A 23,573-nucleotide genomic window follows, 5' to 3' on the forward strand; every position below is an offset into this window, starting at 1 on the left:
AACCATCCATATGGATCATAAATCATGGCGCATGACGCTGGTGTGTACGGGGGGGAAAAAAAAAGTACGCAATCCAATGGGGCACGATCATCGACCGTCAATGGCCGATCTTTCGGTGGATGAGTTGACCTCGAAATAGAAAGAAAAAAGTAAAGCACGACGACCGCTATCGATCGTACGCACATTTTACGCCCTATTTACGCACTCGTACTTGTTATTGGGCGCACTTGCATTGCTCAATTACCCATCGGTGGTGTGCGCGCCGTGGACGGAGTCGATCCATCCCACGTTATGACGGTCTGTTGAGGTACAGCGAGCTTGCATTCTCCACATCCATTCTTAGATAAACGGATACAGATAGCAAAACAGCACGATCAGAATTCGGTGATCCGAAGCTAAATGCGATTGTCTGGTTGTTTTTTTTTCAACAGATAGAGCTTCTTTAGGGGCGCGTTAATTGAAAAGTTAGAATAACAAATCCACACCGGAATGCGGAACAGCCTTGGGCACGCTTGTGCGAGCACAAAGTAAAAAGAAGTAAACAAAAGAAGGCAAAACAACCACAAAACCCCAAAGAACAGAAATTAATTGTTATTCACTAATATGGAGCGGTATGGAACGGACGAAAGACTTCGGCTCGGATAAAGCGACGAACTCGCGTTCATTTTCATCACAAGCCGTACATCCGTCCGATGGCTCACGAACCACCGGATAGAGAGTGGTTATGCGTTATGGTGTACGTTAGCATATCTGTTTTATCAAAAATGTTAAGCTCCGTGAACGATACGCGTTCATCATCGGGTGCGCATATACGTTTCGCTCACGTCATACTCGTCACGAGGCTGCGATGAGCATCGTCAATGTTGCTACCCCCTCTCTCCCCTCCCCCCATGTCCAACATTAATCGATTATCTAACGCAGCATTTGCTCAAAGCGCTAATGGGGCAATATTAAGGACCATCATGGACCACCGTCAAGGGTCGCACCCTGGTGCGTTACTGCGCCGAGGTCTCGCGTTTACTGGCGCCAACGTTTTCGGTTTAGTCGGACTTCGCACTGGCGACCGACCTGGGTGGGTTACAGGAGGTTGCGAGCTTTTCACTTTAATGAGATATTGAAATTTGATAGTAACGTGCGACTGCGAAACATGCCTGGCCGGGGGGGGGGGGGGGGGGAGGGGACTGTACCCCAATGTGCCGGTTGCGCAACATGGGTCAGCATAATCGCGTCTATTTTTGATACATTACCAGGAGGAGGAGGGAGACGAGAAACGCGAGATGAAGAGAAAGAGGAGTTTTTTTTTCGGCGAAATGATGAAGATGCGTGCGTGCGTGCGCTTGGCCATTTGGAAATGAGTGATAAGGTTTTTTATATCTTTTCCAACTTTGAAGTCTCTTAAACTCATCAACTTGTCTAGTGGCCATCAGCAACAGTGGTAGCATCAGCAGCAGCGTCGCCACGATCAAAAGCCAGGGCCAGTGGGGTCACGGGAACAGATGCTTGTTCGGGTAGCCGGTGCTCAAAACGGTGAAGGTAGTGTGTCCATTAATTCACCAAACCAACCGTCACCGTCGTCCTCGTCATCGTCGTCATTGGTGGGAAGAAAGTTTTAGAGAAAAAGTTGTTGAAAAACACGCTCTCACACACGGGTTGCGGGTGCGGCCGTGTTGACGTTTCGTTCGGTTGAGCTCCGGTGTGCCGGAGTGCCGCCGTCGTTAGTGGCCATGAGCATAACCGTCCTATTCCTATTCCTATTCGGGCAGATCTTTATGCCACGGGCGACTGCACACACGCCGGAGCTGGCCACGGCACCGGACGGACAGGCAATAATTGTGATGTGATTCATTATTCACTTGTTGTGCGTTATTCCGCACATTTGGATGCTGATAGCCAAGCGTGGAACACAAGGATTAGTTCCACCGCCACCTCCGGGAAAGCAACTCGAAAAAAAAATGGTGAAAAGAAAACATAAAATGCCTTTGAAGCTGAAAAGCAGAATGCAATAAGATGAGGGTGGGAGTTTAGGGAAACAGTGGATTTATATTCAGCACTCTAGCGGAGCACTTTGCAGCGGGATTTACGCCGAGAAAGGTGTCTGCATAACTCATTTTGGTCCGTCTTGTTTGGTCAAATAGAATCTTCATTTTGAACAGGGGATGTTATTTAGGTTTCTTTTTAACCCCTTTTCCATTTATTTAGACACACGCAGCGCAGCATCTCGCAGCTAAATTTCGCTTTGGTGCTAATAGTTTGTCGACTTTTTTTTGTATTGGACGAATTGTACTACTCTAGGTATTAAAAAGGTGATATACCTATAAATTCGGCTCTGTAGAATGCAGGTGGTACAACAACGCATCTCAGTTCCCAGTTAAGCGAATTGAAAGCTTTTTCATTTTAAATCAAACCATACGCATTAAATCGGACCAAAAAACTCGACGAGAATATATCTTATAACTTTATACTTGTATCGAACAAACTTGAACCATTCTACAACAAGTAGAGGGAAATGAATGCGGCAAAATATAGAGAAAAACACAAAACTTCAACTTTAATTGACCGTGTACTGCTGCTAAGTACTACGTCCTTTCTAAGTAAACCTGCCAAATACCAGCTATTTTGTTTAAATAACAGAAAGCTATGGAAAGAAGCTTGCTGATCCGCAGAGCAGTTTTCAGAAACATTTCATTCAATTTCCCTGGGTTATTTATTTATTTGCGTAGGCTCAACCATTACAGGGCATTGCAAAGGGGGTTGATGCTTATTGCTACATAGATAGCAAATTTGGCAAACATATTACGGCGATGGGCTACGGTACGGTGTGCAGACGCAAACACACACACACGCACTCTGGCAATGCAGCAATTGCAACAATCGAACGCCCTGGGGGGCACTTCAAAGGCCCGCGATAGCCTCGCCTGAAGAAGCACTTGACCGAGAGGCATAGAGAGGCAACCCACCCCGTCGAGGGGGTAAGTAGAGTGCCATTTTCAGTCAAGGGAGGGAAAACATACTCTTCGATGGAAAAATTTGGGCCAACGGCAAACGCGATACCGCTGCATGCGGACCGAAAGGCCGGCTCGCATTGCGTCGCTGTCGTAATGTTGCTCGTTCTGTACCCTGGTGCCGGGGATGGCCACTACCCTCGGGCCCAAAAATGGCACCCATCGGAGGTCCGTTAGGGCGTGAGACGGTGGGCTGTTTGAACAGATCTGTTTGGCCGCTTTCATCGTGCCCGGAACAGAAGCATCATCTGTCTCCCACCATGCGGGAGCGACGATGTTCTTCGCAATCCGGGGGTTCGTCGTCGTCCAGGGCGCATGCTAAGCGGTCGCCATGTCCCGCATGTAGCTCGAGCCGACCACATTAATGCTGCTCGTTATCATTACGCAAATTTGTATGCATTACTGGGTACGCCGACAGAGGGAAATGCGTTCGCATCTAATGTGGGCAATTTGTTGTCGTCGTTGTTTGTTGCTGCCGTGAAGATCAGTCGCCGCTGTTCCCGCCTTTCTCGCATTTCCAATCACTCGTCTTCACGCTCGAAGGAAAGCTCGCAGGCCACGATCACACGGTCAGCATGTGTTCATTCAGCAACCCGCCCCCGAGGGGGGTTTGCGAGAGTGATCGCTTGTTCATCGCCGACGATCACTTGATCGTTCGCTCTCTTTAGTAGTGAGCGCGCGCGCGCTCGAGAGAGAGCGAGCGAAACGCTTTGGAGGAAGGTTGGAAAAACCTCCCATCACGTCACTTTACAGCCCCCCCGCCGTGGTGGTGGGGTATGGAGCATGCGGTTTCTAACGGGCGGTGCGCACCGTCCGTTCATTCCACTGGAAACCGTCGGTGTACCAAGGAGTGTCGTCCACTCGCGTACGCTACGTCGTCGGAGGCTTTCACTCTTCGTCGCGCCGTCGTTGTCGTCGTCGTCGTCGTCGTCCATTTGAATTGAGAGCCCGATGAGGGCATTTTCCTGGCCAAAGATTAGCGGGTACGTAAGCGGGAGGTGACCCCCCCTTGGTTTTGTATCGTTTCCGATTGTCGATCGTTCTGTTCTGTTCGATCGCTAGTTGATCGTGCAAAGGGGGAAACAAAACTCGCGTGAAAACCCCTATGTGTCTGTGTTTGTGTAGAAAAGCGTGCAAAGATAACGGTCACATTCGGACACAAACCCTCGGCTCGTGATCTTTACGTGATCGAGCGTTAGAGTTGACGGCCCGACGGTCTAAGGGACTGAATCGCACTCTGTATTCATATAGTGAGCATCGCCGGTTGATGCGTCTTGTGTGCTTAATGTCGATGACCACACGCATGGTTCGTATGGTGTGTGTGTTCGTGCGTGCATGACCGTGTGTATGTGGATGATGATGATTGTTACAGATTTTCCGTGGAACTGCGTGCTGCGAGCGGAAACCACCGTTTCTTTTTCGCGTTTTTCTTGTGTGCGCGCTCGTCTTTTTTTTTGTTTTTTTGGAAGAGCGCATTTTTCACGCCGGGGGCTTTCGGAATTCGGAGAGGTGAAGAGGAGGAGGAGGAGGAGGTGGAGAGGAATATGATGGACACCGGGTGCGCGCCCGCTCACACTGGAGGACGATTAACTTTTCGATCGGCGTTTCGGTGGCCCAGAGGCCCAGCTGCCGATCTTCTTTTCGTCCATTCGTTTCGTTTTTCGGTTTCGGTTGCGGTTTTGCGCTCTTATGATAACTTATCCAGTGTGCGTGCGTCCGTGTGTCGGTATGTGCCGACGTTGTGTGTATGTGGCCATCGCATCTTCTGCCCGTGGACCGTGCGACCGCCTGAATGGATGCGTTCGTTACGCTGCCACTGCCAGCGATGGTGCAGGTGGTGCTGGTGATAATCACAAATTTGCTACCGAAAACCGTAGCGTAGCGAACCGTAAGCCTGCATGCCTGCATGCCAAAAGTAAATTCAATTTGTGGCTTGGAAACAGTGACTGCTTGTGGTTATTGTGGTTGTTGTTCGAGTGATAAAAGGCCCTCCTTTAAAAAAAAAGGGGGGAAACGCGGTTCTCGATGTGTGATCCGGTTTTTGGGGCATTTGTTTTGGTTCTGGTGACGTGTACTGCAAGAGGCGTCAATTAGTGTCGCAAGACAAGGTTATTACATTGTGCCACGGTGTAACAACGTCGAAGGACACACTACTGGCCGGACAGAACGGTTTCTAATTAATTCGGTTTTCACAAAAAGCTAACGGAGCATAAATGATAAATGCGCGCGAAACGACGAATCGAATCGACAGAATAGAACGTGTCCGCGATCGCCCGCGACCGAGGAGCAAGAACAAGGTTAACGTTATTCGATTGCTCCCCAAAAAGTGGCGCGACGATGTTTCGCTCCACCGGTCACTGCGGTCATTGTTGCGGAACAGGTTGGGCTTGGTTGGTGCGGCGCCAGGCCATGGCCGAAAGTATCACCCGCCTCCGAAAAGCTATCAAATATCGGACACGTTCGATCGGTCGATCGATCGAGTGACCAAAAACCGGCCAGTCCAGGAAAAGGAACATTCAAACGCCTGAGGATGAGATCCCGGACTTTGTTTAGAAGTTGTTTTCTGATGAGTGTGGTGGGGACGGATCAGGGTCAATCGATCGATAGCCCCGAGGCCCCCAAATGCTCGCTATTTGGGACGCACCGACCGTCAAACACGAGTGGCCTCGAGATGGCTTATCTTCCGTCTAGCTGGCCGCAGGCAATTCCAAGATGCGCCTCAACGTGGAATGCAGCAGCACCCTCAAAAATGGCCCTTTCCTGGCGTGGCGCGCAGAGTGCAGACGAAAAACGTCGGCCAGTCCCTTTCGGACGGGACGGGGTGCTTGCACCTGCCGGTGGTGGCTCTCATAAAATATTCAAAGCAAAGCTTTATGGTTCCATTCACTACTAATATACACCCGCGCGCGCCGCGGTCTGTTTTTTTCGACCAGATTTCACTGACTGGCAGTGTGGAGAGCTCGTGTCCATTGCCAAGAGCGGCGGGCCTGTCCGCTGCTCCGGTCCGGTCCGTTGCTGTCCAATTAAGAGGGTTTTTAATTTAACCAAAAAGCCCTGCCCCGCGATCGCACGTCCGTCCGTTCACCATTGTTTGGTGTTCCGACTGCTGTTGCTGCTGCTGCTGCCCCGGCTGTTATCATTCAGCACTTCTCACGTTTGGACACGACGGACACTTGCGCTTTTCCCGCTCGAAGATAGGAGCCTGGATGCGGATAATGGCATTGGGAATGGGATTGGATCGCGAAAGCAATCCAAGGGGTCATCACTTTCACTGTTAGTGGGTGCTCGATAGGAATTGGCCGCGATCGCGATGCTTTTCTGCGCACCAGTACACCAGTCGGGAAAACGCAGCCCGGAGGTGCCCGGAAGACGGCGGCCTGGCCGACGCTCGTTTGTTGAAGCCGCGGATCCGGTTCGCGATCGTCGTGCGAGTTGTTATCCGGTGGGATTTGATTTCGATTTCGGTGACGGTATCCGTGGCCCCCTCCCGAGGGGACTGCGGAACCGGTTCCTCCACCGGGATTGGAAGAGGAAGCCTGTGTTGTTAACGCACACGCGTCACAGACACACACACACCGGAGATGCAAAGCACGCCATGCAGGCTGGTGTGCCCTCTGGTGGTCCGGTGCTGAGGGCGATCAATTGTACATTAGCCGAAGCCAGTTTACAATCACTCTCCTCTCTCCTCTCGCTCCCTTTTCGTGGCGATTAAACCAATTATGGGCACGCGGAAGTGTGGAGCCCAGGACACACACAACACAGCGACACCGAACGAGCGACGGATCGCCGTGATTGAAATGTTTTTTTTTTGGGTGCCTGCGGTTTTGCGGTGCTGATTGATTGTTTGCGAATTCAAACATGGACCCCTCTCTGCGTCCTTGCGTCTCTTCTTCTCCGTCAGACTTTCTCTTGTAATTGGATTTCCCGAACAAATTGAGCTTTCAACGGGTGCGCTCCTTGGCGGATGCTCCCCGATGCTGTCAATCATCGCGAAACCCAAGAGGGAAGGGTCCCCGGATGGAGAAGATTCACACACACAGACACACGAGACATGCCATGGCATGCCAGAGGCTATTACGTAAAACCGTCGCTTTGGACGCTTTGGAGTAGTGAAGTCATCTTAGAGTCATCCTCTGGGGGCGCGCGCGTTCTCCATGCTTCGAGAAGGAGAATGACCTTGAAGCTTGAAGTGGCCATCGTCGGATGTTCGCGATCGCGGTGCGCTGACAGCTCACTCGCAGGTGCTGTGGGCGCTGATAGAGCGTAGGTTGTGACCATCATCGCCGTCGCCCCTTCTTGTAGCTACAGCTCATCTTAATAAGAAACCAAGCAGCGCAAGTTACGCGCTCAAAGCTCAACACGTATAGGGCCCTACTAATTAATTGCTCTGCGTTGATGCGCACGCGATCGATGGTGATGTTGGCATCGACGATCAGCTGCTGCTGCTGTTGCTGGTGGTGCAGCTTTCCATCAGCACGATGGAAAAACCATCCCCGATTCTCAACCTTTCTCCGCGATGATCGCGATGGCGTAACAAGCCATCATCGAAACGATCCCGTTACCGATTAACTGGAGGGTAGAGAAGACAGCACTAGTAGCAGTAACCACAGCAGCAGTAGCAGCAGCAGCAGTGTGCTGAGCGTGCGTCGCTTCTTACGAGAACTTCCTTGACTTGCGGCCGAACAATAGGGCGTCACGCCAATAGATTGCGTGACGCGAAGAGTGTGCTATAAAAAGAGAGAGAGAGGACTGGCAGACTGGAGGTTCATAATCAGGTTCACCTGCACAATTCTGCGCAGTTGATTGATCATGCTAGTGGTGCTGTTGCTGCTGGTGGATCGCCAATAAACTTCTTCATTTCCGCTGCTGCAAGTGTGGTTCCGTTACTCGTCGCACACGAGTTGCAAAGGGGTTATAGGGCTCCCCCCCCATATAAACGTACGGTCTGGGCGGCTTTTTATTTTTTTTTGTTTGGTCGGCTACAAGCGTAATGTCAACCGGAAACGTGCGCTTCGCAACCGAACCGTTTTTGGTTCGCTCATTTGCATCATCATCATCATCGCCGGCGGCGGCGGCCCGGCCAATTATGGAAGCGAAATGAAATGATAATCCAATCGTGCGCCAAACGCACACCACACTCATCGTTCTTCTTGGGGTTGCGGTTGCAAAAACGGAAAAACCGAATCGCGGCGCAGCGCAGCGCAAGGGGGGTTCGTCGCCGTGCCGCCGTGAAGTCTTTTGATGTTTTTGGTGAAGAGATGAAGAAGCGTCTCTTTTTCTTTTACGTAATGGTGCAGGAGCAGAATTTCCAATCCAATCGAGAGATGCCAAGTTTCCCAAATGTGTTGTACAAATGTTTATGGTACGCCGTACGCGGTGGTGGTCGATTCATCAACATTAGCATAAACACATCCATCCATCGTTTAGCCCCTCCGGTTAGAGGAGGGGAAGGGTGTAGGTGAACCATAAAATGTCGTTTACAATCGCGGGCGGTTGCCACCCGCGGTCGCTATCCGCGGTCGTCGGTATAAACGGAATAATTACTTTATTCCAGCGACAACAATAAAACACGACCAACCGGTGCCAGAATAGATACGGATCGCACATCGCTCTCCGGGTGTGACAGTGTGAGAAATGGTGGCCACTTTTTCCCACCCAGATTTCATTCGTTGGCATCGTGTGGCCGTTCCCAAGCCCCAAGCGTTGGAGTACCAAATGGGAGGAGTTGACTTGTTGGAAAGGGAAAAAACCTCCTCCCAAAACAAATTAGATTGTGTATGTGTGTGTGTGTGTGTGTGTGCAACCTGATCTGGTGGTTCGTAAACTTACGATCGCACCTTTTTATTGGCCGAATGGTGCTTTCACTCGATCCTCGTGCAGATCTTTCGATGCTTCCGTGGCACCGGATCGGTTCTAAGTAACGGGTTTTCCCAAGGGGTTCCCTAAAAATGTCTTACTTAACTGATAGGTGGGAGGGGAGGAGAGCTTTTGCTTAAACTACTCATTGTTTGGCGCTTTTCCCAACCAGACTAGACAAGGGATCGTTTCAAACCATCATCGCGCTGCAGCCGAAGCAACAAACGAGGAATGAGAAGAACGTTATTAATGGTGCTGCATTAGGTGCGCTTAATTGGTCGGTCCTTAAATAGCCGACCATTAATGGGCGATATCACTGGGCGGTAACGGCCATTTCCTTGCTCGGAATGTACCTTGCAGTGTCTGTGTGTCTGTAAATCATTTCATATTTATTTGAGAATATGAAAAGATTTTCCCATTTCTGCTTAGCTTAATACCAACGCGCAGCAGGCGAAACGCTGGACGCATAATTGCTCATTGTTGAAAGCTTAATGAGCTGTCGGTATATCGCGAGCTGCGGACTCATGTAGATTGCGTGTATGACAATCATTTAGCGCAGATAACGCGGGACTGGTGAGCGCATGCGAAAAAAGGATGCCCACGTCTTCGCGTCACGATCGTTTTGCAAGCGAATGCTGGTTGGCGCCGCTTTCACCGCAGAAGCACGCACGACAGCGTCAGTACAAAAAGATTTGAAAAGATTTGCCAACCACAAACTGTGGTTTTCCGTTCGCACGCAAAACGCTTCTTCGGACGTTCGCGACCTTTTTAAGGTGGTATATTGTGTGCGATCCATCATTTAAATCCGGATATCCGGCGCCAGACTGCGAGATGAGCGCCGGCGATCAAACGGCTGTCTTTGGGTGGCCTCGCGATGCACTTTCGCACGATCGGTACGTCGGTCGGGGCGGAAAACCGGATCCCGTGCTCGGGGGGACAGGTGAGAAGTCGAAGAGGAAAAATCCTTAAAATGCTAGAGTTCAAACTCGTCAAACGAAGTACCAGACGTCGTAGGGCAGCCGGGAAAGGAAAGAGTGCTGGCTGAACCGGTTAACAGCTCGATACACTGTACACTGGCAACCGGAAACCTCGGATGATGATGGCTCCTCTCGATGTGGTTCCTCCTCATCCGGTGTTTGATCCGTGGTGTTTGCAAAATCACCTAACCGTACCTAGCAGGTCCGGTAAGCGTGATCGTGTATGCTAGTTCTTCGGCGTCACAAGGAAGGGTGAAGGAAGGAACACCTTTCTCTCGATCAATTCCCAGTACATCGACATAAGCGACCGGATGGCTGTATTATATCTTTAATAATAGACGTAAAGCCATTGCAGCACCTTCTCTGTCTGCCATAATGACAGTTCTGTTGATGATCTGCTTTGTGTGCGGTTGTGATCCCTAAACCGGAGCGCATCAAACCGAATGCGATTGAATTGTGTGATCCATTTGATTGCCTGCCACCGTTAACCGTGCCCATAATGTGTCAAGGAGAGGTTTATTACACTCTTGTGCGCGCCTCAAATCGTTTGCAACGCAAGACGACGAGACGAGTGACACCGTACCATGGCGGTGTGTGTGTGTGTCTTTGTAGGCCAAGATCAACACTTGAACGTGATTCACCAACCAACCCGGGGGGCGTCTAGTGCCAGCTCAGCCACCTAAGAAGGTGCACAATGCACACGAAGACGATACTAAAGAAGACACTGCGGCCTCCGGCGGCCCGCATGGTCGATGGTGACCGACATCGTTTGAAGGTTTTTTTGTTTGCTGTGCGACACTTGTTCGTTGGTTGCGTCCGGCAAACAACAAGCTGGGGGGAAACCTTGGTCACTACCGTGGTCAACCATTCCTCCCACCTTCCACCTTTTTGATGTGTTTTTTTTGGTGAAGCAATAGAGTGGCGCTTTGTTTTTTTTTGTGTTTTGTCTAGATAAAGCTGGGTGTCTTTTTTTTTCGTTAGATTCCCTTTGGCCGGACATTGAAACTGGATACTGAGCTGGCACTTAGAACGGGGGGCGAGGAGGATATGGGAATCACTTTTGCACAATATCAATTGAAAGGCAAACAATTAGCTCTCGGTGTCGTTCGTTCGTTCGTTTTTCTACTGTTGTTGTATGCACTAGCCATCGTCAGCGTGTCTTGCGCGTGTCCATTCGAGCGGAGTGAAGCTCGTGCAGGGGGGCACGTTTTGGGTGCAAGCGAACGCTCAAAGAACTGAAGCCGCCGACCTTCGCTTCCGTGACAAAGTGTTATAGTTTAGTCCATTGTGTAACCGATCGGCTGCAGAACAAGAAGGTTGCAGAGTTCTGGCCCATGTTACGGATTAGCTAATCTGGGTGATTCTTCTATCTTAATTATTTTTAATGGCTGGTTTGTATTTATTGGATAGCCCAAAAAACGAGAAAAATGTTGGCATCCTCGCTTAGAGAATATTAGCTGGAGAAAGAGATTGTGTAAGACATGTCTTTAAATACCGCATTTAATCGTTTCCTAGGGAATTTTACGTTGATAATGTTGATGAATTACGTTGATGATAAATCAGCAGATCATGCTTTGAAATATCAAATTCTTGATTTGACAAATAGTCTATAATTGTAAAACTAAATCTATTGATTTTATTACATTGGCCTATCTAATAACCAAAATTTCTACAGCATCTTTTATCATTTTATCCTTCATCTGTTCAACAATAGTTCGTTGCAGATTTGGCCTGACTTAGGCAGCTACATCTACAGCACAGAGATGCTGCCAATTATTCGATTTCTTAAAAATGTCATAGAAAACCCACAACCTAATAAATTGTCAGAATTTTCAAAGTGAAAGTCACGAAATGTGTCGGAAATGTATAAAAACCATCGCAAAAGTCGCAGAAACAAGATGGCAAATGAGGTGGCAAGCAGTATTGCGCTGGAATTTATGTTATGGGTGATGTCAGAAGGATTGTAACATTCAAAGAAAGGTTTGAATAATTTGGAAAGTTTTCCCTTACCAACAATCAGAAAACCTATGAAATAATATCATTCTATTTTTAAAGTCATTTCTTTGCTATGAATTGTACAGTTCTATGCAAACAAATTCTACGTGTAACGATTTTTAGATGCGATATCACTAGGTAGATCCAGTGAATAGACAACAGTGCTAAATGATTCCCGCTTGTCGTGGCATTCAAGTCTTTCGTGGTCGATAACATGTTGCATTCTCATTTTGTCCACAAAACCACAACTGACGGTTATTAAAGGTTGGGCAAAGCAGTAAAACCGACGAGTTTATCGATCTCCCTGACCCAAGATGGCGTAATGGCACCCCCTCCCTCTCCCTCTGCCCTCTCCTATCCTCTACGACCTACCGCATTATAATGGGGCGTAGATAACTGCATTTGCTAGGCTCATAACGGGGCGGCTTACGTCTGCGTCTCCGTGACTGCAATACCTACTATCGATTCACGGATTCACTACCCCACAAACACACACACACACACACAAACAACCATTCATGATTGATGCGCACCGCGTACGACCTTAACCGAATATTGAAGGGTGCGGTTGTTGCTGCCGAGCACGAGCTGAGCATGCTCGTAGGGCGTGTGCACCCCATCATACTCCCATCATACATGCAAATCACATGGAAAGCACACACACACACATACGCACCAGAGATGAAAGCAAATGCAGATAGATGACCAGATGGGAAAAGTGGGTGAACCGTCCGAGACGGTTCGCATTCACTGATCGCGCTGATCGCGGTGGTTGGCCGATTGTTGTGTAAAACTAGTTTTTCTGTTGTTTGTAAATAAGCGCACCCAGGGGTGCGGTTCGAGGGTGTGTTTAAGTGATGCGCATCTTGAGCTGAGGGGCAGTCCAGCGACAAGTGCTTTGTTGTGCGCCAAAGGGGTAAGGTAGGTGCACCCTCTAATCAAGTGAACGGAGGGGTATCGCTTTTACTTAATGATAGCTGGAAGTAGCGGAGGGAGACGAAATGAAGATATATTAGTTATTGAGTGGGCTGCACTCCCTCATCCCTCGTCTCACCCCCTCTCGCTTATCTTCAACTATGGCCCTCATGAGCTGAAGAGAAGAGAATTTCGCTTCTATTTCGTTGGCCCCGTTTTTTTGCCGTTTCTAAAAAATCGAAATTTTCCTCGCTCGGCGCCGCTCGGCGCGGCGTGTGTCTAGGCCATGGGTATGGGCCGAATGGTCACTGTTTTCCCTCGGCGGCATCGGTGGGCGTGAAAACATTTGCAGTAATTAAGCGTTCGTCCCGTGAAGGGCTCCCTTCACAATGTTTCGCGTGACGAAGACCCCTAGACCTAGACTTCGTTTTGAAGGAAACTCGATGGAAACATTAAACACAATGAGCGTCCTAAACGGAAGGTCGTTAAATGGTGTGTGTTTGTGCGTGTGCAATGACCTGTTTGAATGCCACCGTTTATAGAAGAGGCCTTTGCAAGAAGACATAAACCGTCAAACGATGACCGTTATGTGTTTAGTGTCGATTGATAGGATATCAACGCCAGTGAAGTAGTTGAATACGACTTCCGATCATCACGTGGATGTGAGCATCCGGTCCTCTATGAAGCAATATAAAAGACTTGCAAGTGCCTCGACACAGAGAGAGAGAGAGAGCGACTTAAAACCGTAAAACCCATGATCAGTGCGGCCTGATTGCGCCCGAGCGACCGTTTATGTTGACGATCATAAAATAAAAAAAAACGTAAAACGTGGACTGATCATGTCATCGAACGCGCGCGCGCTCGCGAGATCGTGCCATTGATCGTCAGTCGGTGTCGCCAACAAGTCCCAGATGGAGCTGATGATTTGATCTGCGGGGCATGAAATGACCATTTAGCGGTGACCATCATCGCGATCCGATGCCTGGCCGGAACCGGAATCCGGAGCAAAACGTGCTCCCAAACGACTAAACTGAGGCCGGGGCCTTCCCGTTTTATTTTTGGGCACTTTCGTATTTCCCTTTCGCCGGTGACAATTGTTGTAAACTTTCGCTTTCCCTTTCCATTTGGTTGGGCGAAAAACGACCTCCCCCAAAAAAAAATGGGGCCCCCAAGATTCACGCTACTGCAATGCGCGGGGCGAGTTGGCTTTCGATGTAATAGACATTAATCGTCGTCGAATTAATCGCCGTGCGAATGATTTGTGCATGTAATCGCGTGACGATTTACGCTGGGGAGACGGAAAACCCCCGATTTGCGCGACAGAGGCACGAATCGAAAAGGCCGAATTTTGTCAACAACGGCCCGCCAAATACCCCAATCTTAATGCGCGCAATTGCCCGTGGCGCATCATGTGGCAGCCACCCCACCCCCATGAGGGTAAAAACAGAAAAAGATCGTGAAAAATTCATTTCGTAAACGCATTTTCAATGCGTTTCCCTCTTCTTCTTCTACTTCTGCTACTTCTTTTGGTTCGTTGGCTTTCTAATGCCACGCGCAGTCGGCAATTATCGCGATCATCCGTGCGGAAGTGCGTTGTAAGGTTTTGGCCCGATGTAAAGAGAGGGGTAGTAAACAGGGGAGCTGTTTGTGTAGCTGCTTACCGAAGTGCGCATAGGACATAGGTCAAAGGTATGGTTTTGTTTCACGAGCTGCATACATCAACGAAAGAAGCACGGGGTAATACCCCTTAAAGTGATTTCGTTTTCATTTAGCCGTTCTTTGCGGCTTAGCTACGCTTTATGTGCGGCTGTGTTTTAATTATGTTCATCGTGGTTGTCTCATAGTTTTAATCCACCGTTTCGTAATCACACACATTCATAAACCTGTCTGCAGTGTTTGCAGTTGCATTACTTTAATATATTAAAAGCTTTCCACACATCATGTTTTGTGGTTTTCAGATGCATAGCTTGTCAAATATCGAAATTAATTTGAAGAATAACCATTAGTATGCTTAAAAAATGCTCATAAACCCGCTACTTTTGTGGTAAAAAGGCAAAGACTAACACAAAAGGTTAACTGCTCTTATGTCCGATAGAATTGTGACCTTTGCGATGCTGCCTTTCAAGAAAATCATGTTTGAGTATCTAAGTTTTTCGACTGCTTTTGGAGTAGGTTGGTTTTTTTTGTAAAAAAAGTTGCAGTTGTTACATCGAAAGTATTGAAATAATTCACAAACTTAATCTATTGCAAGATTAAATTTAACCACCTTTAACTAGCCTTGAATAGTATGACTCAATTTGCAAAACAAATCAATACATTGGTAAAAATGACTGCTAAATGGAATTAATAGGATTCATTAGCAATACGATGTTCAAATGGAGGACATTTTACAAGTTAAAACTACGGCTAAATAGTATGCGCCCAATGATCGCTCAAAGTACCCCACTCCCAAAATGGTTGCCACAAAGGCTGCGCTATGGTTAATGATGATGCTACACATCGCCCACAAGTCGATATGCTCGGATGCTGGAGTTAGTTTTAATTTGTACATCATTCCACCCATGCCCATGATGGTTGATCGTCCGCTTCTTCTTGGTTGACTTGACACCCTTTTTCTCTCTCTTTCTACCTTCATGTACACCTTTTTTTTTGTTTAATTAACACGATGACGATAACTGAGGCCCGTTTGTGTGGCGCATCATAAGCGCACGATGCTTGATGCTGCTCCTACGCCTCAGTAACCGTCACCGTGGCATCAGGTTTCGCCATGTTTGTCGCCCCCGGTGGCCAGTTGCTAGCCAGGAGAAAGTTGTGGATTTTTTTTTTCATTTTCATACCTTTCTTTCTCCATCTCTCTGTATCTGTCTCTTTATGTTATGTTACGGGTGTGCCCTTCCCTGGGTGTGTGGGGGATGGTCGGTAGTGTGCAGAGCGCGCATCTCAACCGCTAGATGTGCAAACGTTTGCTACAGCAGCAACTACAGCTCTTCCGATGTACAATGATCCGTGACCATTAGTAATTTATTTTTTCTCCTTTTTTGTCTCTTCCGATCACTATCCTTAGTAGCTTCGTATGTCTAGACTCCTAGTGTAAGAGCACACAACTGCACAACAGTAAACGTTCAGCTTCAATAGTGTCATCGCGACTGCCTACGAGGATCGTATCATTGGCAAATCGCTCTATCTCTCTCTGTCCATCACTCCCTCTGCTCTGCCTGGCGCATAAAAGGGGATTTGCGCCATGCCAGCGTACGCTGGGTTCGATAGCTTCGCGTCGTCCCGCCGGACGGCCGAATCGATCTACTACAGCGCGAAGGACTATGATTCGGCCGAGGAGTCCGAGTACGTGCGGCGCGCATCGATCCTCGAGGACGCACCGACCACCATCTTCAACAGACGATACGTCGATCCGTGGGATATGGAGAACTACGTGTACATTCGCAAGTAAGTCACCGCGTCGCAACCGTGCAGCAAGATGGAAGCAAATGGAAACAAAAACAAAAAAAAACGAGTTATGCAATGCCGCGAACCACTGTCAAGGTTGCATATGAAATGCACGGTTTAATTTAATTTGCATTCATTGGTCCCGCGAACAGTGCATTAGGGGAAGGGGGTCCATTGAGGTCGGATGCTTTATTAGCAGGCAAGCAGGTAGCTCCGATTGATCCGTCATTCTTTCAAGAAGCGCGTAGCGTTGTTGCTGCGTGAGGCATACATCGATTTGTACGGCTGTTCGATTTGAAGGACGGTTAGTTACGAATAAATTATTCGCCCTCCCCCCCCCCCCCCCCCCCCCCCCCCCCCCCCCCAGGTCGGCAATGTATCATCACAGAACACGAGCCACGAGTGTCTAAGGTTTGCCTTCTATCGAATCTTCCAAGTACGAGGCGCATTCCATTCCTTGGCTGGCAATTACGGATGCTAATTAGTACCTCGCTAGCAACACTAATGCTCCATTTTAAAGTGTTGGTGGCACAACTACGGCTGTCAAGGTGTAACGGAACTCATCAAACATTCCTTTCCCGCTAAATACACTCTCTGCTCTTCTCATTTCGCGTCATAGGCAAGTACTGGAACCTACGTCCGAGTCCGAGGTACCACCGTCACCGGCCGGTGAACCGATACAGTCCAAGTTCTACTACGTACCGGGTGAGCTGAACGAGCTCGACTGTCAGGAGTGCTCGAGCGTCGAGCAGGACGAGTACGATCCGGACTTTTCCGAGGCGGAGATGGTACTGGAGCATGAGCGGCGCCTTGCCGAAGAGGAAGCGCTAGGTGTAGAGCGGACACTAGCGGACGACGATATGCTCGAGCCTCGAGAGGTGGATAAGGAGGACGATCGCATACAGGACGTAGGGGAACCGGGCAGCGAGCTAGAGGAAGGTGAGGAGGACGAGGAAGGATTCTACACGGAACGGTACGACACCGTCATGGACGAGGATAGCATCGCCGGAGATGAACATGTCTACAGCTCATACACAGGTAGGCGGAAGTGTCGGAAGTCTCCGGAATAATGACTTTCTGGAGCTTTCTTTTGATCGTCTGCACGATCATAATCATGCATCATTCGCCCCGGGAGCTCTATATAGGTAATCTCCATAAGAGCTACCCGTAGGAGATGTACCTCTCGGGGGTTCCAAGTGCACATACACACACACACATGCTATGCGAAAAGTTGAAAAGTAGGTGAAATCACGATGGAGGGCATACGCCAATAAATGGCACAACCGAACTCTCGAGGTGCTTGGTACCAACTCCCCGGGAAGGTATCGGATTCGGTCTGCATTTGAGGGGCAGATGCATGGCGGGGATGCGGGGATCCGGAGCAAACCACGTCCACACAACTCGGTCACCGAGCGGGATTCTAGGCTAGGGACGAGCTACTTTTCAACGGGTACCGGCCGGGTACTGGGTACTGGAATCTGGATGGGTTAGCTATGGTGGCAAACCATGGGGTTGAGTGACAGAAACCTGTTAGTCCAGTTTACCGAACGCCATCAGCACCGATCGAGGGCGATGCGTCGATGGACGACGATGGACTGCGTCGTTCTTGCTTGCCTGCTGCTCTGCCGCAACAGCTAGTTAGCGTGCATCCGTCCGTCTATTGGTAATGTGGTCGCTGCTGTTGACAAATAGTAGTCCGTCCGTCCGTCCGTACGGCTTGCGTCAACCGGAGGTAGTTATGGTAAATTGGCAAGGGTGGTCGCCGCACATGTCTATTGCCACACGTTGCAATCGTGTGGCTTTGGCCCTTTAGGCTGCAAATGGCCCCTTGCCGTTTAGTGGCACGCACAGTGGGTCCAAAACAGTGTTATAGTTTGTGTTTGGCGCTCGTGGAATAGGAAACAGTAAGGAAATGGTAAAAAAGCAGCATAAAAAATAAGAAAAAGAATTGAACTTTTCTTGGTTTTCTTATTATCATTAACGGATGAGTAGAGCTGCAAATTATTAGACTCATTTTGGGATATATTTCGAACTTTTCTGTAAATATTCTCCACAGTATAGTAGGTACCCTTATTTTCCTTAACGTTTCGTTTAATAGGTTTAGTTTAGTTAAATCGAAAAATTGACGGCATTCCTGCTCGAAAGGCAGCTAGCTAGGACAACCCAACCCAAGGTTAAATATGAACTTTATGCAATGAAACCAATGACAAAATTAATGTCTGAAAATGACACTGAAATGTGTGCAACGAATAGAGCTATTTCGATTAAATCGGTTGTAGTTAGCTTCATGAAAACATTTGATTACTGTTCACAATTACAGAACCTTGAGAGAGCATTTGATTAGAATTTTCAAGAATTTTGTGATCTGTCCTCTAGTTAATATTGATTCCCTCTCAATGTAAATTTAAAGATTTTTTTATCGTTATTACCACTCCAACGCCGATAACTTTATGCTTCTTCTTGCTCTGAAATTTACCTTAAAAAATAATAGTAGAACAGTTCGTTAGGTGGACTGCAGTTACTATAAAGAATTGGTCAGATTGTCACAACGTAACAGGCTTTACCTAAGAAGTCTCGCTAAGTCCAGGAGTCGACCAGATTTCAGCGACAATCCGTTCAATGTGATGCCCGGGCCCCGGGGTAGTTTTGTTAGTGTTGTGCTCTACCATTTCTAAATTAATAATCCATCTCCCCCGCCCGGGGCTAATTGGCGTATCACCACTTGGTCTCCGCCACTGTAACCACGGGTATAATTGGACCGAGCCTTTTGCAAGCCTAATCGAAGCACAACAGCCAGACAGATACAAACAGAGCGACCAAAAATAAACCGCTCCCCACAGCGAATCAAGCGTGCGGCCTCTGGCCTGCGTCGTCTGTGTGGTCCGCAAGCAGTAGTGGGTGCTGCGTAACATCTTGGTTTCGTCATCGATGTTCGAACTCAAAATACACAAAAAAAGAAGAAAAAAAAAACAAGAGCAAAATAACTGGAGCGCGCGATCTCTGACTCCGCGCGGCACTCCGAAAAAGCTCCATAAATCCACAAACCCCCCTTCCTTCCTCCGCCCCTATCCTGGTGTGGTGTGGTGGCGGCCATCGGTAATACCGAAAATAAACCGAATCTGGATCCAATTTTGATCGATTGCGGCCGACGCGAGACATGGAGAGACGACAACAGGCGAATGTCACTCGCTGCGCACAGTTATGGTCACGCGGTGGCCACGGCTACTGCTGCTCCAATTCCTTAGCCACCCAGCGGGTCTAACCTCTGCAGAGGGAGGGGGTGCGATTACACGCCAGGTTAGCCAAGGGTTAGCACGACGAAGGGTTTGCTGAAATCCTTCGTCACGCACACTGCTACTGCTGCTGCTGAAACGCGGCGTTATGGTTCAATTCCAAACAACATGATCACGATCATATACGGGGGGCCTCCAGTCGGCCAGCCTATGCAAATGTTTGTCTCACGGAGCTTTACGATCATGAGCACCGCGCACATCGGCATCCTTCACTCATCAAACAAATCATTAATTGATTGACTGGAACATGGCGGTAAAATGGTAAATGAAAAGAGTACATTCCAGGTCCTCTCGCTCTAGGCTCCGGGGTTGGATAACGTGTGTGTGTGTGTGTGCGTGAGCATCACGCAACCGCCAAGTTGATGACGGTTGTCTGTTATTTTACTTCTGAGGTGCGAAAACAAAAGCAAAACTCGAAGGAGGAGCAGGAGGAGGAGGAGTGGGCTCTCTGTCCACTTGGTAGGCGGATGATGAGCGCTGCTACGATCGCTTTCGATTCGAACCGTCCAGTCACGGGCGGCCATGCGTTCGATCGGTCAGCTGTGTTGTGAACAGAGAGTTGAACGAGCCCTTCTTGGTCTAGTGCTTGCGAAGCGGTTTTTATCAAGGCCCACCACACAGAGAGAGAGAGAGAGAGAGAGAGCGAACGACTTGCACTTGACGCGAAGTGAGGCGCGGCGATCGGAGGTATGCAAAGGTGTTCCATCGCCCCCCGCGCTCGTCGCGTCTGGTCTGGGCTTCCGGGCGAGTGGCATGCAACGGAACTTTGACCAACATATCGCGACGCGGAGAACCCCCCCACACATGGAACCCCGTCGGTCCGGGTGTGCAGGGCGGAAAATTAGTGAAGAGCAGAAGAAAACGGGTAAAAAGAGGGGAGAGGGCGAAGAAAGAAAAAGAAAACACAAAACAGGAAAAGCACCGAGGCACGGCACGAGGGACAACACGCGTTTAAAATCGCACCGGGCAAGTGTCGGCCGCGCCTGGTGTCTTCCCCCCCCCCCCCCCTTGTTTTCCCATTTCCGCGTTTACCAGCCCTCTCTCCTCCCTTTAGAGTGATAGTGGAGGGTTTGCCTGTCTGCCTGAATGGTGGCCCTGCCGTTACCAAGTTGAAGCCCTTGCTTAACCGATCAACGAACCACGAAGTGGCCGCCTTGATAGACCCGAAGCCAGCCAGCCAACCCGGGCCAGGAGGCGTGTGGGTCTGAGGGGGGCCCCCAACCACCAGTAACACCTTGAACACCCCGAACCAGTCCGCGATTCGCTAGCAGCACCGGCAGTTGGTGGTGGTGGTGGTGTAGTTGCCATCTTGCTTTCGTTTCGGGGCCTTTCTGGTTGGCAATCGACGCAGACACATTTGCCGTGTGCGCTCGTATCGATGCGGATCGCGGTGGTCCGTTCTTCAGAGGGGTTCACAGTTCCCGGCGAGTCCCAGCTGCGTGCCAGTGTGTCCCAGTCTCCGGATCGATCGCGTACGAGACGCGTGTGTGTCTGACCCAGTGTTCCACTTCCAGCCAGTCAGCCAGCCAGTGTAGTAGGTCGGGCAGATTCTCGGGCCCTGTACCTGTATGGTTTCCGGGTGAGAAAAACGCCAAGAACGGTGTGAAGAACAAGTGATCTCGTGGTAGTTGGCGGGGAGTGAACCTTTAATTATACCCAACCAAAGGTTGCGACAGAACTCGAGTGGTGTGTTGTTATCGTGCAAGTGGACGTGCGTGTGAGCATTCCCCGTGTATACCATCACCGTCGTCGTCGGTCGGCTCCAGGCACAGACCGCAGTCAGTCTCACAAGGGAAATGCACGAAAAGCGTCCGGAATTGGTTGTTCGCGTGCGATGTAAGTGGGCACGGGGAGAGGGGCCGAGTAGCTCCGGAGGGTGAATGTGAATTACTCGGTAATTTAGGGTTGTGTGTGGTGGGAGGTGGGGGTAGGATAAGTGGCCCGATAATGGGAGTGCGAAAGATGTTTAGCAGTCGTTTGTTAGGAGGAAGGTGCTAGGAAGTGTAATTAACGTCCTCATAACGGTAACAGGTCGATCACGGTTTGGCGCTCGGTACTACTAGCTGGATCAGTTTCAGCTTTGGTGACCACCGGTGGCCGTGGAGTAATTTGAGAGGAGAACCAATGGAAACCAATCGAATCAGGATTGCAGGAGTGCAATGAGGTGACATTTTGTGTTGGACGAGAAAGGCCTGTTTCGAGGTCACAGCTAATGGAGGATACTACTCTGTTTTTGGGGAATCTGGTTTTTGGCGTTCGCTTGGTTTGAGGAGTTTAAGTTGTTTCGGTTACCATCGAGGGAAGGGTATCGAGGTGAACAAGTGTTCTCGTCGATGGACGCGTGGTCTTCCCGTTGGTGACACCGAACATGTATCAATGGCTGGCAACCGAAGACATTAATTAGCCGTCGTCCGTTGTAGGTTGGTCAGACGGCAACGGACGATCACCACTATGGGTATTCCAAGGATCGAAGTGATCGAAAAGCATACAAAATGCCATTCATTAAGCCATCTGCGGTGATTTCAAAGAGATGCGGAGCTCTCGGGACGAGCCATTTCTTAATTGAGTGCCATAACTGGTAGTGTCAACGAGCGGCAGCGGCTGTCATTAGGCCGCTGATTAGGAATACCCTGCCTCTTTTAACCGTTATGTGAAACTGGGAGTTACGACTCACTGATGATGATTGGAATTTCACCTTTTCTCACCCTCCTCTTTCTCTCTCTCTGTCTGTTTTCTGTTTTAGATTTGGAAACTTCAGAAACGGAACAGCCAAGCTCGTGCGACAGTTCGATGTCAGCGCTGCGACTCCATACGCCCGGTTTCGGGAAGAGTGCCTCGAGCCGGCGACCGATCGTCCTGCCGAAGCCTCTACCACAGCTGGAGTTCCCGGGACCACCATCGTACGAGTATTACGAGCCGAGCTGCTGCTATATGCCACTGCCAGCACCACCGCCACCGCCACCGCCACCATCACATCATATGGCCGGACCCGGGGGTCACTATCATCATCATCATCAGCATACCCACACGCACCACCAGCATCCCGTTCCGATCGGTTCGCCCATGACCATGGGACCACCGTCCCTGACTGGCACGATCCTGTCCGATCAGCACAACTACTACACGCTGAACGATTGTCTCGAGTGTGCCCGGCAGGAGGCGGAACATGTGCCGCTGTACGCGACCACCAGTACCACCGGTAGCCCGACCCGGCGACGGTCCCGCAGTGTCAGTGTCGTCAGCCAGAGTATGAGCCTCGCTAGACGCCCCAGCCAGATGCTGGATCCGGCCACCGCCATCGCGATCGCAGCGACCAACGCTAATGTATGTTACACGCCGCAACATTTCAGTCTAAGCAAAAAGGGTCTGCTGCAGATCGACTACTCGTGCAACTGGAACAATCTCGATCGATACATTGCCAAGTGAAGAGCGGGAATTCGATCACATCCCAAACCGAATATGTCCCCTCCGTTCTCCCCCCCCCCTCCCCTCCCCTTTTCCAATCCATCCCACAATCATTTGACTTGTTGCTCACTCCGAGGGGAATCCGAAAAAAAGCAGGGTAGAAGAAGTAAGTTAATTTAACTGCACATCACGGCCACCGGGCCCCGTTAATTTCGGGCGTAATCGTAGGATCGTGCGTATGTTATTTTAATGCATCGAGTGTAAACGCGCTGTGTAACGTGCATGTGTAAATACGACTATGAACAATTCTTATTTGCTGTGTTTTGCTGGAGTACTTTTTTGTGTTACCGAATCCGAAAACAGAAACAGAAAGAAATGGTTTACAGATCGAATGTGCTTGTTGCACTTAATTACTTACTTACTTACTTACTTATCAGGCGCTACAATCGACGAGTGGTCTTGGCCTGCCACAGAAGATTCCACCATCAACTCGGTAGTCCTGCTATTCTGGCGTCAATGTCGATACCGTCGCTCCATCTCGATTTGGGCCTACCACGCGCTCTCTGTCCATCCAGAGCTTTGTTTAGTGTATTTCAGAACCTTGAAAATATATTCCAGAGACCGAATTGACTAAATTAGTCGATCATTTCTAGCCCCCATTAGAACACGTGGAAAACGATATAGAC

The 23,573-nt window shown here is 49.4% G+C and overlaps 2 protein-coding genes across 3 annotated transcripts in view; one reads left to right on the forward strand and one right to left on the reverse strand.

Moving 5' to 3' along the window:
- The window catches only part of LOC125955891 (clustered mitochondria protein homolog), a 164,219-nt gene that overhangs the window by 138,922 nt on the left and 1,724 nt on the right, over positions 1-23,573 (reverse strand). The window lies entirely within an intron of this gene.
- Positions 3,849-23,199, forward strand: LOC125955930 (uncharacterized). Of its 2 annotated transcripts, none has more exons than XM_049687276.1 (4): positions 3,849-3,985; positions 15,810-16,189; positions 16,809-17,227; positions 22,226-23,199. In XM_049687276.1, exons 2-4 carry the CDS (start codon positions 15,987-15,989, stop codon positions 22,906-22,908), a joined length of 1,305 nt encoding a protein of 434 aa, XP_049543233.1. In that variant the 5' UTR covers positions 3,849-3,985; positions 15,810-15,986; the 3' UTR covers positions 22,909-23,199. The 2 variants fall into 2 exon arrangements, with proteins under 2 accessions (XP_049543233.1, XP_049543234.1); XM_049687277.1 differs by lacking the exon at positions 3,849-3,985 and adding an exon at positions 5,068-5,110 and having other exon boundaries at positions 15,813-16,189.

Source organism: Anopheles darlingi, chromosome 3 (genome assembly GCF_943734745.1).
Source record: "Anopheles darlingi chromosome 3, idAnoDarlMG_H_01, whole genome shotgun sequence".
NCBI lineage: Eukaryota > Metazoa > Arthropoda > Insecta > Diptera > Culicidae > Anopheles > Anopheles darlingi.

Excerpts from the sequence above, each read along its gene's own strand:
- LOC125955930 (XM_049687276.1), top strand. The coding sequence starts at position 15,987 with ATGCCAGCGTACGCTGGGTTCGATAGCTTCGCGTCGTCCCGCCGGACG. Across the intron at positions 16,190-16,808 it reads AACTACGTGTACATTCGCAA|GCAAGTACTGGAACCTACGT; the intron begins GTAAGTCACCGC and ends TTCGCGTCATAG. Across the intron at positions 17,228-22,225 it reads TGTCTACAGCTCATACACAG|ATTTGGAAACTTCAGAAACG; the intron begins GTAGGCGGAAGT and ends TTTCTGTTTTAG.